The following is a 15,026-nucleotide window of genomic DNA, read 5'->3' as shown; positions in this document are numbered from 1 at the left end:
CTGCTGCAGGGCGACACTTTCTGACCCTGATGGGAACTGTCCCTCCCCTGCTTGAAGCCTTCCGTGGCTCCCTATCTCTTGCCCAGAAAAATCACAGCAATAGTAGTATGTACTGTGTAATATCCACCGGGCTGAGCATCTTACATCCGATAAGCTGAGGCGTAATTATAGCATTGACTGTATGCCAGCCACTTTCCAAGTACTTTTACCTGGGAAAATTCAGTTCATCCTCCAGCCACCGATGAGGTGGCCCTACGGTTTATCCCCCTTTTGTAAAAAAGAAAACCGAGGCAGGAAGATGAGAAAGGACCTGGATGAGATTCTGAGCTGGGGGCTTGACTGCCAGCCCCGACCCCAGACTCCATGTGTGTGAAGTGCGACTCACCTCCCCATCCGCCCTCCCCGCTGGGCTCCCGAGTCCCTGCACCGCCACTGCACCCCACAGGACCCACCCTGCGCTCTCACTCACTCTTCGCCTGCACGTCGCCTTCTGAGGGGCCTTTGCCCGGCTGTCTCCATGGCTCGAGTGTCCTGCTTCTCTCGTCTACCCCGCAGACCCTCCCCATCCTCCGAGGCACAGCTCACTACTCACCAGGCAGCCATGGCGGGTGGCTGGTCTTTCTCTCTCTGGTGCCCCTGCTAGCCCTTCCTGTGAACTCCTTGAGGGCCAGGCCTGTGTCCGATGCCACCCTCTGTCCACAGGCCTGATCCCCAGGAGGGGCTGAATGAGCAAACAGGTGAATGAACAGATGAGGAGCCAAAGTCTGAGGGCAGGGAGGGAGGAGTGGCCTTCAGGGAGAGAGAAATGGGGCAAAGTCCCTCTTCCGTCCTCCAGAGCGCGGCAGGGGAGGGCATTAGCTGTACTGGGAAAGGAGCCATCCACATGGCCCTGGAGCCCACCTCTTAATGCTGCAGCATATTGTCAGGAGGTAGCGGGAAGCAGGGTATGACCCCCTGACAAGAACGTCCCCGGTGCCACAGCTGCACAGCCCTCAGTGGGGACCCTGGCTCTCCGGGGTCAGGATTCCAAGCATCAAAGGCGTGAGGTGCAAAGAGGAGGTTCTTCAAAGCCGAGGACTTGGCTGCCCTGGCCCTGCCACCTGCTTCCTGTGTGACCCTGGGTGTGTCCCTCTTCTTGTTGGACCTCAGTTTAGACTTCTGTAAAGTAAGGGGTCTAGATGGATCAGTCGAGGGTCCCTTCTGCTCCCAGGGCACCAAGGGTCTGGCGGTTGACAGCCACCTGGGAAAGCTGCAAAGCGGCCCTAGTTGGGGGAGGGTCCCGGGGGTTAGGACAGAGTGTCCCTCCTGTGGTCCCCAACCCCTGCATCCAACTGACGCAAGAGGGCTTGTTAAAAAATGCAGAATCCAGACTCCACCCAGGACTCATGGAATTTGAACCTCTGGGGTGGGCTTTCAAAGAAATCAACATTTTCAAACCCTCCTCCCACCCGGCCTGGTGATTCTGCTGTGCACAGAAATTTAAGCATCTCGTAGGTACCCAGGTCCTCCCTGTCTCCCCTGCTTCTTGGCTGCTAGTCCCTCAATGTGGGTTTGGGGATGCACAGAAGCTAGGGAGGGAGATCTCAGAGCCCACTGTGTCTGGTGGGGTTGGGAGGGCTCAGGTGTTTGGGCTCTGACCTGTGGCTTTGCACCTGACATGTGGGGCTGGGAGACTGCACGGGGCCCGGGTTGGCGTGATGGTGTTTCCTGGCCTGGCATTTCTCAGAAACATACCCACCGCACGCACGCACCCTCGCTGACAACCTCCATCCCCCCCAGGCCAGGGCAGGGGGCAGGGTGTGTAAACTGGGCTTATGCTGTGGAGGTAGGCATCATTCACGCACACACAAGTGCACACACACCACAAACCCACAAACGGACACACAAGCCCTCATGTTCTTCTCCAAACATTTAGAACTACAGCAAACATTCTCACCATTATTTTGCTTCACACGCACGCACGCACGCACACCCTTATATGCAGCCCAGAAACACGCAGATTTGCATACTCGCCCCTGCTGACACACGTACACACCCACACCTCCAGACCACAGGCTTTCTCATTCACACCGGTGCTTCACCGTCGTGAGCTGGCCTCCAGCGGCTCTGGAGGCCCCTGAGGCCCTGTGCTCACACTAGTTGCACACGCACACATCCTCAAACTTGCATATGCACCTGCCCACATGTGTGGGGCCCACAAAGCCAGCAGCCGTTCTCCCGTCTGTCATGCTCACTGGCCCCCCGGCCCCCAGCCCGCCCCACTCCCCATCCCTGAGCTGCTATCTGCCATCATGCAGTAACCAGATGAGACAGAGCAATTTATGACACCAGCTGTCTCTGTCAAAACCGGATCTGCCACACATGCAGGGGAAGCCAATTACCCCGAGCCCAGCCCCGCCAGAAGCCAGGACTCACAAGGGAGACAGAGCAGGGGTGGAATCTGGCCATCCAGAGATAGTAGGTGGCCCTGGCCTCCAGAACGCCGTTCCCTCCCATCCTTGGGAATCCGGCATCCTCCTCCCCCCGGCCCCAGGGGAGCCTGCCCTCCCCTCTCTGGGCGTCTCCTCTGGCCCAGCTCTCAGGCCCAGGGGCTGCAAGGGCAGACTGGAGGTGGACAGCAGGTGGGCAGGGGTTTGGGGGAAGAGTGGCCCCCCACCACGGCAACAAAGAAGCCAGGAGCCCTGCACCCCTGCCCTACACCGCAGGCCACGGGGAGGCTGCCTCCTGGCCCCTCTTCCTCCCACCGTTGTTTCCTCCCTCCTCCCTGAGCAGGTGGCCTCTTGCCCTGGGCTTCTGCCTAGATGCCCCCTTCCTTCCATGCCCCCTACCAGCACTCCGTCTGACTCTGCCGTCTGGATCACTTCCGATCTAGACCTTGGAATCAGACCCAGGTCCGAATCGCCGCTGCTCCGCTTACCAGCTGGGCAGCCTGGACGAGTGGTAGCCCTTCCCTGTCCCCAGGTTTTGCGCCTAGAAAAACGCTGTTCGTTTCTATAAAAATATTGACCGAGAGTCCCCTCTGTGCTAGACGGTGCTCCGGGAGTTGGGGTACACACCGAACGAGATGAAGTCCGAGCCTCCTGAGCTCAGGTTCTGCTGGAGGAGTCAGAAGATCCCCCACTGCAGACATGTAACGGAGGTGGTCGCGTTTCTTCACTGTCACACGTGCTGTGTTCACGGCTCTGCTCCCGAATCAAGCGCGGCTCACGAAAGTGCTCAGTCGATAGAGGGGTGCTCACATGCTCCATGGCCCCCTGAGCCCCACGCCGGGGTTGACTTGATCTAAGTAAGCCCGTTAGGAATGCCAGTTGATCTGCTGCCCTCTTTGCGCAGGTTGCTGAGTGAGGCTTCTAGGTGATGGTTTCGTAGCAGAAGTTTCTAGAATGCTCATCACCTACCACAGTACTGGGAACGGAGCAGTAAATTCACGTTCTATGAGATGCTTTCACATATATTCCTTCCTCTGAGTATTTCTAACAACTCTGGGGCCAGGTTCAGTTAACATCCTTCATTTTACAGATGAGGAAACAGGCTCAGGCCAGGCAGTGACAGTGCCCCGCCACAGAGCGAAGACCCGAGACTCAGGCTGGGCACAGCACTCCAGCCAGTGCTGGCCACTTGCATTGTCCAGTGAAATGTCCCTTCCCTCCTCCTTCCCTCCTTCCCCCCCCCCACTCCCCACCCAACAACAACCCTGCAGGGCTGCATGGTTCTTGCCCGACTTAGAGCAGGGACACTGCCTGTCAGCTTCCTAGGCTGGGATTCGAACCCAGGCCACCCGACTCCAAGAGCCCAGACACCGGCCCTGCTCCCACGTCTAATCAGTTCATTAAAAACTCTCCTGGCACCACAACCCCCGCCTCACTGCCCAGCCACAGAGACCTCAGCTGCTCCCTTTCCAGGAGAACAAATTCCTTCCCGGCTGCAGAGGAGCCGGGATAATGTAGGCAGGCAATTTAAACAGCTCCAGCAAAATACACCAGCGGTTTTCACTCCCCTTTCCAGCTGCGGCGGGATTGGCCCATAAGTGGGATATCAAGTTTATTACAGCTATTTCCAACCTGTAATTGGTTTTGTGGAACACAAAAAGAAGGAGGTTGGGGGTGGAGGAGGTGATTTCCCCCCCTTTTCTTTCTTTCTTTTCTCTCTCTCTCTCTCTCTCTCTCTCTCTCTCTGTCTCTCTCTGTCTGGATGACAGCACCCAGGGACGACGGTGAAAAGGTGCGGTTGGAGGCATTTGGTTTTCAAATGAAAAACCCCGGCCAACCATGCCGTGCCACTGGCTGGACTAAGTCCGTTCGCCCTGCTTTGGGGGCTTCGCTGGAAAATTAAACCAGCCTGGCTGAGGCCAGATTCCTTGGCGGTGGGGGGGGGGGTGGCAGCGAGGGTCCTGGGACAGGGTCCACCGCCTCGGGGCCTGTGGGTGGCTGCTGAGCCCTGGTGAATAAGGCCAGAGTGGGAGTAGCTGTGGTCTCCAGGATCAGAGCATGTGGGCATTCAAAGTAGAAATGGTCCTCAGAGGTCACCCCGCCCTAAATCTTCGCATCGAGCACTTAGGGAAATTGAGGCCCAGAGAGGGGAGCAGTGCGGAGGCCAGCTGGTGGGGTACAGAACCCAGGCCTCTGCTTCCTCCGTTCCTTCTAGGCAGCACATCTGATCATCCCGGGCAGTCATGGCTGAGGTGCTGTCGGGGTGGGCGAGAGCCACGGATTCTCAAGCCCCTACTGTGCCCCTGCTGCCTTTGCCGGGGTCTGACCCAAATGAAAACAAATAATAGCAGCTAATACGCATTGAATGCTTTCTTCTAGTCATCTGAGTTCATGTTTGCAACCAGTGCGTGGCCCCCTTCTTCCATTTACAGACATTCTGCATCCTCTGACTTTCCAGTAAGAGCTTTTCTGCCCTCCAGTCCCAGCCCTGGAGGGTGGCAAGGGACCCAGAAGAGGGATCGCCAAGAATACTGTTATTTTGCATAGAAATAGCTGTCTGGGGGCACCTGGGTGGCTCAGTCAGTTGAGTGTCTGCCTTCAGCTCAGGTCCTGATGAGCCCCGCATCAGGCTCCTTGCTCAGCAGGAAGCCTGCTTCTCCCTCTGCCTGCCGCTCCCCCTGCTTGTGCTCTCTCTCTGACAAATAAATTAATAAAATCGTTAAAAAGAAAGAAAAATAGCTGCCTGTACTGAGCGCTTACCACGCATCAGCTGCTGTTATAAACCTCATCTCATTTAATCCTGGCGAGAGGTACAGATGGGTCGCAGTATCCCATTTTACAGATGAGGAAGCAGAGGCTTGGAGAAATGAAGTGCACAAAGTTACTTAGTAACAGAATCAAGAACTCTCCAGGGAGTGGAGAAAATCAGCCTTCCTGGTTGCTCCAGAGTCTCCCAGAGGCGGGGAGTACCCGCCTGGGACTGAGCACTCTCAAAGAGGCCCACCTCCACCTGGAAGCCTTCTGTGATCACCCTTCCCCCCAAAAGAATCCTTTGCTCCTCCGTGGGCGTCAGATAACCCTTGGCAACTATCTGCTGCTACAGCGATGCTTTCCCTGGTTACCTGTGGGCCATGCATCCCCACCAGGTTGCATTTAAGTAAGCTCGCTCGTGATAGGCTGCAACTGCATTGGAAATCTGGTCCTTCCTCTCCCAGGGGGCCTGGACCCGTGCTTGCAGGTCTTAGGTCTGGGGCAGTGTTTCCGGAATGAAAGAGAAGGTGTGGCTCACCATGCCCACGGCCCCAAAGCCTGTGATGGCTCATCTCAGGGACTGCCGCCGCCAAGAACTAGAGAATAACGTCCTTGCGAATAGCCACTTGCCCACTGGCCTGGGACCTGAGGGTGAATTCCAAGGCGATCCCTTTTCGGAGCCCTCCCAGAGGGTGGGGAGCCAGCTGCTGGGCTATCACAGCTGAGTGACAGGGCTGCCTGGAGCCCCTTTAACAGGAAGGAGTGGTTTACGCCTAAGCTAACAGGGAGGCCCCAGACACGGCCCTAGGAAAAAAGATGTAAATAAAACCAAAGAAAAACTAGGTGCGTCCTTGAAACTCCCCTGTCCCTGGGCCCGAAACAGTGATTTACGACTCAGATCATTCTTCTTGCTTTATCTGGGGTGTGTGGGTGTGTGTGGACGTGTGGGGTGCAGGTGTATTTTCTTAGTAATAAAATCCTCGGTCCCGGTGAATAAATTTGAGGAGACAGTTTTACGGACAGATTTTTTTTCTCCTTTATATAATAAAAAAAAATGGAGTGAAATTTGAGATTGGGACGATAAGGGCTGCCGCATTTTAGGAGGAGATAAAAAAGCAGTACCTGAAGGAGGCAAGGCTGCAAGTCACACGGGCAAGACGCCTTCCACTCTTACGACTTGGGGAGAACATTGCTCAAGACTCCGCGGGGCTCCGGGTGTCCTCCTGCTAAGGAGCCGGCTGCCTGGGGGTGGAGGGGGTGCTAAGAGCATCCGCTCCAGTCCTCAGTCCCTGGGGGCCGCCGCCACCGGAGCCAGAGCTGCGCCAGGAGCCCCCCGCATGTGCCCTTGGCTGAATCTCCTTTCCTCTCCAAGCCACGCACGGTTTCTTCATCTGCAAAATGGGCAAGCTGCTGTGTGTCTCACTAACTTCCCAGGGGCACTCGTGGGTCCGCACAAAGCGATGGCACATTTCTCATCTGGGGCCAGATAATTCTTTGGGGTCATCGTGTGCATCGAGGGATGGTGACGGCATCCCTGCCCTCTGCCGCCAGATGCCCACACCAAACCACCGTCCCGCCAGGCTTTGACACCAAAGATGGTTCCACTACTTGCCAAACGGCCCCTGGGGAGCAGGCAAAATCATCCCTCCCGCTAAGGGCCCTGGTTTGAAGGTGCTCTGTTGCTCTTCTTCCCTCATCCCCCAGTCTCGGGGTCCCCTCTCTGGGAAGCCAGGGGTCCCCGAGCTGCAGAAGAGGCGAACTGAGAGCATACAGCCCCACAGGGGAAAACAAGTGAAGAGGATGAGCTGAAGCCCAGGAGGAGTCAGAGGGACATGAGCTTAGGGAGGGTAAGGAGAAACCATGCAGCGGGGAGTCCTACTGCTGATCTCCCCACAACAGGGTCCTGGAGCTTATCACCATTCCAACCCTGCCTGTGGGGCCCCCTGGGGCCCCCGGGACTGTTAGGGGCCTCTTTACTCCTTATGAGCTTGCAGACCATGGTGGGGGTTGGGGGGAGGTGACACATACCGATGTGGGCCCGTGCCTGGCACACAGCTGGTGCTCAATAAATGCTAGCTTGGATTGCATTGAACCTGTGTCCCCTAAACCAGCCACAACGCCACGTAGGCCAGACAGATGGGGTCCAAGTCAGCTTGGGTCCAGAGGTGCCCAGAGGAACCCAGCTGCACCCAGGCCGGTCCTCTCAGGAAGGCTACAGATCCAAGCAGCTTTCAGCATCCCCCCTGCGCCCAGCCCCTTGGAGAAAGCCGGCCCTGGCCAACGCCCTCCCAGCCAGCCCCCCCCCCCCCCCCCCGCCTCCACCATGCAGAGCTGCAGGGAGTTAATTCCACTTCTCCAGGCCCAGGCATGAGGCCTCCCTGGTCGCAGGCTGTTAGCGTGGAGCCCAGCTGAGCCGCGAGAGGCTGCAAACTCCAGGTCTATAATAGAGTTGCTGACGCAGGCGGAAAACTGTAGGGAAAACTGCAGCCGAGTAAACAGATAAATAATTGAAACAGTGACAAACATACCTTGCTGCTTTGTGGAGTAACACTTTCATTAGCTGGAGGCAGCTCTGGCGTGGGGAGGCTGCGGCGGGCGGCGAGCCGGGAGCGCAGGACACTTGGGTCCGACTTTTAATCAGCGGTGAACAGCTGGGCGCTGGGGCAGCCTTTGTCTTCCAGCCCAGGCTTTATTATCACCTCCTGAGGTCCCCCCACTTCTCTGGGCCTCTGTGCTCCAAGGCGGAGGTGGGGACCTCATGACCTCCCTGCAGGCTTGTCCCAAGGGCAGCCTGGAAGAGGGTGAGGCCGCATGCTGTCCAGGGGGCTCCATCCCCAGGTCAGTAGATTGGGTGCTCCCAGTCTCCTCAAGGGCCCCCTGCCTCCAGACAGGCCTCTCCCTAAATAGAATTCAAGGTGACCTCCACCACATTGCCTCCAGGGACAGTTGAGCTCCCCTGCCTCCCAGGCCTTCCAGGATCTGGCGCTTTTGGTTTCTCACCATTTCCTTTCTGCCCCGGGCACTCTGAACACAATCTTCTTTCCCTGAGCATAGCACACCTGCTCTTTCCCACCACAGGGCCTTTGCTCTTGCTGTCTCCTCTGCTTACAGAGCACGGCCACCTTTTGCCAGGCCACCTCCTGCTCTTCCTTCAGAAGGCAACTTAGACCTCGCTTCCTCCAGGAAGCCCCCTATGATGACCCTATTGTCAGATGGGGGTTGCCTGCCTGGGCTCCCTTGCCATTCTGGGCCTACCCCTGACAGAACTTACCAGAAATGATTGCCGGGGAGAAAAGCCAGCTCTGCTCCTTCCTGGCGTAGGACCTCAGGAAGTCCCTTCCCTCCAGAGCCTCAGTTTACACATCAGTAGGGTGGGGATGACCGGGGAGGGCTCTAGTGATGGTGGTGACATGTCCCCTGGAGGCCTCTCCCAGGGCACCGGGGTGTTGGGCATCCTGACCTCCGCATTGCCCGGTGTCCCCCAACCCCGCGCGCGCCGTCTGGAGCAAAGGGCCGGGGCTGGCCGAGCACGCCCCTGTAGCCGTCTCTTGCTCTGTTGCAGGTGACAGATGGCGGCACCATCAAACAGAAGATCTTTACCTTTGACGCCATGTTCTCCACCAACTACTCGCACATGGAGAACTACCGCAAGAGAGAGGACCTGGTGTACCAGTCCACCGTAAGGTGAGGGGCCGGGCGCTGGGGGCCACTTCTCCGGCCCTTTCCCATCGTCTGCCCTGCGATGCTCTGGGGGGTTCTCAGGGTCACCCTCCAGGGGCTCGGAAGGCAGGGCTGGAGGCTGTGCTGCAGAGGGGAACCCAGAGCCTCGAGGGGCCTCCCCCCGGAAGGGAAGAGCAGGGAGGGGTCAAGTCACAACTTTGCCCCATGCAGCAGACTGGCCACATCAGCCCCCGCAGCCAGCTCCTCGAACAGTCCTGCGAGGTGGGTTGTCCAAACCCAGTTTCCAGGAGGGGACACTAAGGTCCAAAGAGGGTGAGCAATGTGCCCCATGTCCTGCAGCCAGCAGGGACGGAGCTGGGACTTGAGCCCATTCTGCCGGGCTCAGAAGCCTCAGGGAACACGCTCTCCCATTCCCCACAGGCCCCTGCCCAGCAAGGCAAATGGACCTCAAACAATTGGACCCCGGGTCAGAAGAGGCAGCAGGACGGGAGGAAAGAGTCCTTGGGGATGGTGATACTTAACATGTTTACCCCTACCCCTTTTCTAGAAGACTCTAAGGTAGCTGATTCCATTCCTGCCGTGTTCTCCATCTGTGGGTGCCACGGCCGCGCACTTGCTCCACGTACTCTCTAAAAGGCCCCAGTCCTATCTCACCCCTACCACTCATTTGCCAGAGTGCCGCTCTCCCTCTGGTGACCTGGTGAGCTCCTCATCAGTCCTCAGAGCCCAGCTCAAGCATGCCCTCCTGTGGGACACCTAATTCAGACGGCCGCTCGCCCTAGCAGAGCGACTGTTCCCCAAAGCCAGATGGCTGCTGGTCCTCTAGTGCCCATCCCTCCATGAGATGCGGGGTAGCCTCACTGCCTTCATGACAAGTAGCTTCACACGGGCACTGAACGTGCACAGTCTCGCACACAGACGCACGTATGTGCGTTTTCCCACATGACACGGCCAAATGCTTTGCCTGGTGCCCAGGCAGAAAGCAGCGGTCTGCAGGTCTGGCACATAGTAGGTGCACAGTGAAATTTGTGCACTGATGAGGTGACCCTGGGTATGCTCCTCAGCCCTTTGGGCCTCAGTTTCCCCCTGGATAAAATTAGAAAACGGGACGGGAAGGTTGCACAGGGCTCACCCAGCCCTGCATAAGGAATCTGGCAGGTGACCCTTCCCTGCACACTTTGTGAGAAGGAAGGTGGGTGTGCTCCCCTGGAGGACCTTTCTGGGTCCCCCTCCTCTCTGGGCTTTGTGCCAGGAGCTGAGAACCAGCCCTTGTTGGGGGAATCTGGTGAGCATGTGGGCGTGAGGGATGCGGAAGAGGCGTGCAAATGGCCACACAGATGCCTTTATTCATGTCGATGATTTCCCCTGTACCTGCTTCCAAAAAGGATTTGGGGCTCCTTAAAATATTAAAGCACACCTAAGACCAGCCAGTTACAATCAAGATGAAAACCTCATTTTGGAGAAGAAAATAACTGTCCTGGGAGCCACAGATGGTTCTGCAGAAGTGAGCACTCAGATCACCCCGCTGCTTCCCAGAAACCCGCAGCCTCCACCCCACCCCCACATGGTTACCCTGGTCTCTGAGAAGCGCCCTCCCCCAGCCTATCCCCTCATCTCCAGCACCCTACGGGAGTCCTAAGCCAGGAAGAAAGCCCAAGATCACCAGAGCAGCCCTGTCCCCCACCCTCTCATGCTCACTGGAGCACCCAGAGCCAAGCCCCAGTACCTGTCCCAGAAGACCTGGTTCAGAACCAGCTCAGCCACTTCCTACTGAGTGACCTTGGACGAGGGCCTCAACCTCTCTTTGTGTCAGTTTCTTCACCTGCAAAGCAGACTTAAAATCGGATCGGCTTCACACCATCATTGTGGGATTTAAGTGAGGTATCTGTCCTGGGGCCTGAGTTCCCTTCCTGACCCCTCCACCCCCTAACTCTGTGCCTAAGTTGCCCAGATCTCTAGAAGGGATGACAATAATGAGCAGCTCCCAGCAGCCTTGCGAGGGTCCCCCAGTTAATCCACATTAAAGTGCTGCCACAGTCGCTGAGCGGTGCATGTTTGCCGTTCTTGCCCAGAAAAACCCCTCCTTCTTCCACCATAAAACACCCTCACCTTTTTCCAGATCACATAAAGAAAGACGCCTTATGTGTCCTCTGGCTCTTCTAATCCTCATGAAAAAACCCTGTAAATACACGTGCAGATGTTACTGCTTCCTGTAGCCCCGGTTTATAGCTAAGGTTAAAGTGCAGCAAGGTCAAGGGACTTGCCCCGGGGTTGGTGGCTGGAATGACACAGACTGTATCAGAGCCCACGCCGCCTCGTCCTGAGCCTACACCATGCTGCCCTGCTCATCTTACAACCGAGGAAACCGAGGCCCAGGCAGGGAGGGGACTCACCCAAGGTCACACAGCAGTGCTGACGTGTGGCCAGTGCCCTTTCCTTCCCCAGCCTCGGCTCCAGCAGTGGTCTCCCAGGCAGAGCGCACCAGGGCAAAGGAGCCTCGAGGAGGCCACAGCAGAAGGGAAGGAAGGAGTCTAAGCAGATCGCGGAGAGCTGCGAGCTAAAGGATGCTGTGTCTCCAGGCTCCAGGGCGCGGGACTCCGCATTTACATATAAATGAAGATATTTACAAATTAATGCATCTCAACTAGAGAGAGTCCCAGCTCCACAGCTGTCTGAGCTGCTTCCTCTTCAGCTGGGGAAAGTAGGGGGAGAAGGAGGCTGAGATCACCAAGAATTGGCAGAGAGCAATTCTCAGGCAGCTGAAAGGAGCCCCAGGGACTCCCAAAACGTCTCCTCCCACTGGTGGGGTTCCCGGAGGGATGGGCATCGGGTGGGGTGACAGGACTTCTACTTCCTGGGGAGGGGTACAGGTGTGACACCCCAGTTCATGACCTTGGGCAGGTCATTGCCCCTCCCAGTGCCCCGGAGGCCCCATCTATCTAATGTCTATAGAATGAACCTCAGAATCCAGAACTCCCAACTTGGAGCTGACAGGAATGTATTCCTTCAGAGGATATTTAATTGAGCACTTACTAGAAGCCTGGCATGGTAGAAGGTGTCTTGGGGGAGTCAGTGGGGAACAAGAAAGACCTGGCATTAAACTCTCATGGGGGGAAGACAGGAAACAAGGAGAGCAAGACATAAGTAAATTTATCAGTACACAGTCCACAAAGGTGTGAATTCGGATGGCAATTGTATAATGGGGGCAAGCAGGGTGAAGTGCCAGGGAAGGACCACTGTGCTGGGGTGCTGTCCGAACGGTTGGCCAAGGCCTGGGGGATGGGAAGGAGCCATCATGGTAGGGACGAGGGCGATGTGGCAGAGATCCACACCCACCTTCAACACCCTGACCCCTCCGCGGGCTTCTCAGGTCACCAGAGCCCCACTCAGCTTGCTCATGGAGTGAGGTGGATGTGTCAGGGCATCCCCAGAGCAGCCTTGGCCGATGGGAGGTGTTGGGTGGATCTCCCGGCCCCCCTGCCCCTTGGGTGAGACTAATCAGTTGGATGTTCACTGTCCCCTCCAGCTCTCCAGCATGAGTGAGGCTGAGCAGCTCCCCCAGAATAACCTCTGTGATGCACCCTATTGACTTCTTCCCTCCCCACTATTCTTCACTCCCTTCCCAGCTCCCTGGGACACCTTTGCAAATTAGCCACTGGCTCCTGAATTCTTGTCACAAGGTCTGCTGCACCTGTCCCACCTCAGCCCCGAGCGCCTGTCCCACCTCAGCCCCCATGCACCTGTCCCACCTCAGCCCCGTGTACCGGCCCCACCTCAGCCCCATGCACCGGCCCTACCTCAGCCCCGTGCACCGGCCCTACCTCAGCCCTGTGCACCTGTCCCACCTGAGCCCATGCACCTGTCCCACCTCAGCCCCGTGCACCGGCCCCACCTCAGCCCCATGCACTGGCCCCACCTCAGCCCTCGTGCACCTGCCCCATCTAAGCCCCGTGCACCTGTCCCACCTCAGCCCCGTGCACCTGTCCCACCTCAGCCCCGAGCACCTCTCCCACCTCAGCCCCGTGCACCTGCCCCACCTCAGCCCCGTGCACCTGTCCCACCTCAGCCCCGAGCACCTCTCCCACCTCAGCCCCGTGCACCTGTCCCACCTCAGCCCCGTGCACCTGTCCCACCTCAGCCCCGTGGACCTGTCCCACCTCAGCCCCATGCACCTGTCCCACCTCAGCCCCGAGCACCTGCCCCACCTCAGCCCCCATGCACCTCTCCCACCTCAGGCCCCGTGCACCTGCCCCACCTCAGCTTCTGTGCACTTCCTCCACCTCAGCCCCGAGCCCCTGTCCCACTTCAGCCCCGCGCACCAGCCCCACCTCAGCCCCTGTGCACCTGTTCCACCTCAGCCCCGAGCACCTGTCCCACCTCAGCCCCGTGCACCTGCCCCACCTCAGCCCCGTGCACCTGCTCCACCTCAGCCCCGTGCACCTGCCCCACCTCCGCCCCGTGCACCTGCTCCACCTCAGCCCCGTGCACCTGCCCCACCTCCGCCCCGTGCACCTGCTCCACCTCAGCCCCGTGCACCTGCCCCACCTCAGCCCCGTGCACCTGCTCCACCTCAGCCCCGTGCACCTGCCCCACCTCAGCCCCTGTGCACCTGTTCCACCAGGCTAAGAACAAGTGGAGCAGATGGATAGGTCCCCCACAGAGAGGAAGATTGTGTGGGCAAACTCATTAATCCCTGCAGAATCCACCCATCATGTCCCAAAGTCCTCTGCAGTCCCTTGTCCCATTCCATGTGTTCTGGATGTCCCAAGGAGCACCAAGCAGGCTTCACTGGCCCGAATTTGGCAGCAAGGGAAATCTAGAGTCAAGGGGTTCAGTGTGTTCCTACCCCTCCCACATCTTGCCCGCCTCCCTTTGCCAAGGCCCTACTCATCCATTCAGGTTCAGCTTGCACGCCACCTCTTCCAGGAAGCCAGTTGTGACTGCCCAGACTGGGTCAGATACCCCAGGGTACCTCCCCTCTATACCCTCCATGCCCTGACACTAAGTGTTCAAAGTCTGCCTCTCGCACTGGACTCAAAGCCCATGGACAGGGACTGGGTGTGATGTCTTCACCTCTGTGTCCCCAGCCCCAGCCCACCCCCACAACATTGAGGACAATATGTAGATGCTTGCGGGGTGGATGAGTTAGTGGCGGAAGCTATGGTGTTTTCCCACGGGCTCTCCCTTCTGCTAGATAAACGTAGGAGGGAGCAGTTTGTCCCCCCTTCCCCCCACTCCGCGTGCCTTCTCCAACGTTTTCATCCTTCATTCATCACAAAGGAATTGAGCAATTGCTACGTGTCAGGGACAGTGCTGGGGATAAAATGGAGAGCAAGATGCCATCAGACCTGCTCTTGTGAGGTTTGCAGTGTAGGGGGTGAGGAGAGACAGATTATAAAAATATGTTTAAAAGAATAAGGAAAAATATTGACAGTTGGTGATGAGTGTGTGAAGGAATAAGGTAACGTGACAGAGAATGACAATAACAGAGTATGCGGCGGGAGGGTGGTGGGGTGGGGGGCTACAAGTTCTCTTATAGGAGGTGACATCTCAGCAGCTATCTATAGGATAAAATGAAGTCACTGGCACAGTTGGGGTAGGGAGGGCATTCCAGGTAGAGGGCACAGCAAGCGCAAAGGTCCTGAGGTGAGAAAGCTTGACATGATCTAAGGGCTCCCAGAGGGCCAGTGTGGCCAGAGTTTAGGGATCAAGTTGGTATTTATTCTCTGTGTCCCAGAAGCTGCTCAAGGTCATGGTCTGATGCGATATGTCTTATAAAGCTCACTCTGGTTGCCATGTGGAGGGTGGGTTGGGGGGGCGCCAGCGAAGGAAGACAAAGCCCTTCCCAGATGAGTCTGGGGAGGGGGAGAGAGGTTTCTTTCTAGGGCCCTGGGACTTAGTTTCCAAGCCTGAGTAAGCTGGGCGGGGGAGCGACCACGGTGTGGGGCCGGCAGGGGCAAGGAGGTGAAGGGGAGCCCGAGAGCCAGCTCTCTCTCCAGGGTCTGATTGCTATGCCCTGTGAACACGTGCGCCATCCCCAGAAGCCGCGACAGGAGGTGGAGAACAGCTGGGTGGGTGGGGAAGAGCCTGGGGGCTTCGTGGAGAACAGGAGTACACAGTTACACCTCCCTAATTCACATTTGTCAGGGGAGGGAGATGGGGAGA

At 57.6% G+C, this 15,026-nt stretch overlaps 1 protein-coding gene across 1 annotated transcript in view; it reads left to right on the top strand.

Moving 5' to 3' along the window:
* The window catches only part of IGSF21 (immunoglobin superfamily member 21), a 234,813-nt gene that overhangs the window by 149,397 nt on the left and 70,390 nt on the right, over positions 1-15,026 (top strand). Inside the window, exon 3 of the mRNA XM_028108599.2 lies at positions 8,743-8,864. Coding sequence (XP_027964400.2) covers positions 8,743-8,864 — 122 coding nt within the window. The remainder of the gene's footprint in view (positions 1-8,742; positions 8,865-15,026) is intronic.

The sequence above is a fragment of the Eumetopias jubatus genome, unplaced genomic scaffold, assembly GCF_037043125.1.
Source record: "Eumetopias jubatus isolate StellerSeaLion01/CBP00866 unplaced genomic scaffold, mEumJub1_p1.0 scaffold_4, whole genome shotgun sequence".
NCBI classification, from domain to species: Eukaryota; Metazoa; Chordata; class Mammalia; order Carnivora; family Otariidae; genus Eumetopias; species Eumetopias jubatus.
This window is presented reverse-complemented; position numbering and strand designations above follow the sequence as displayed.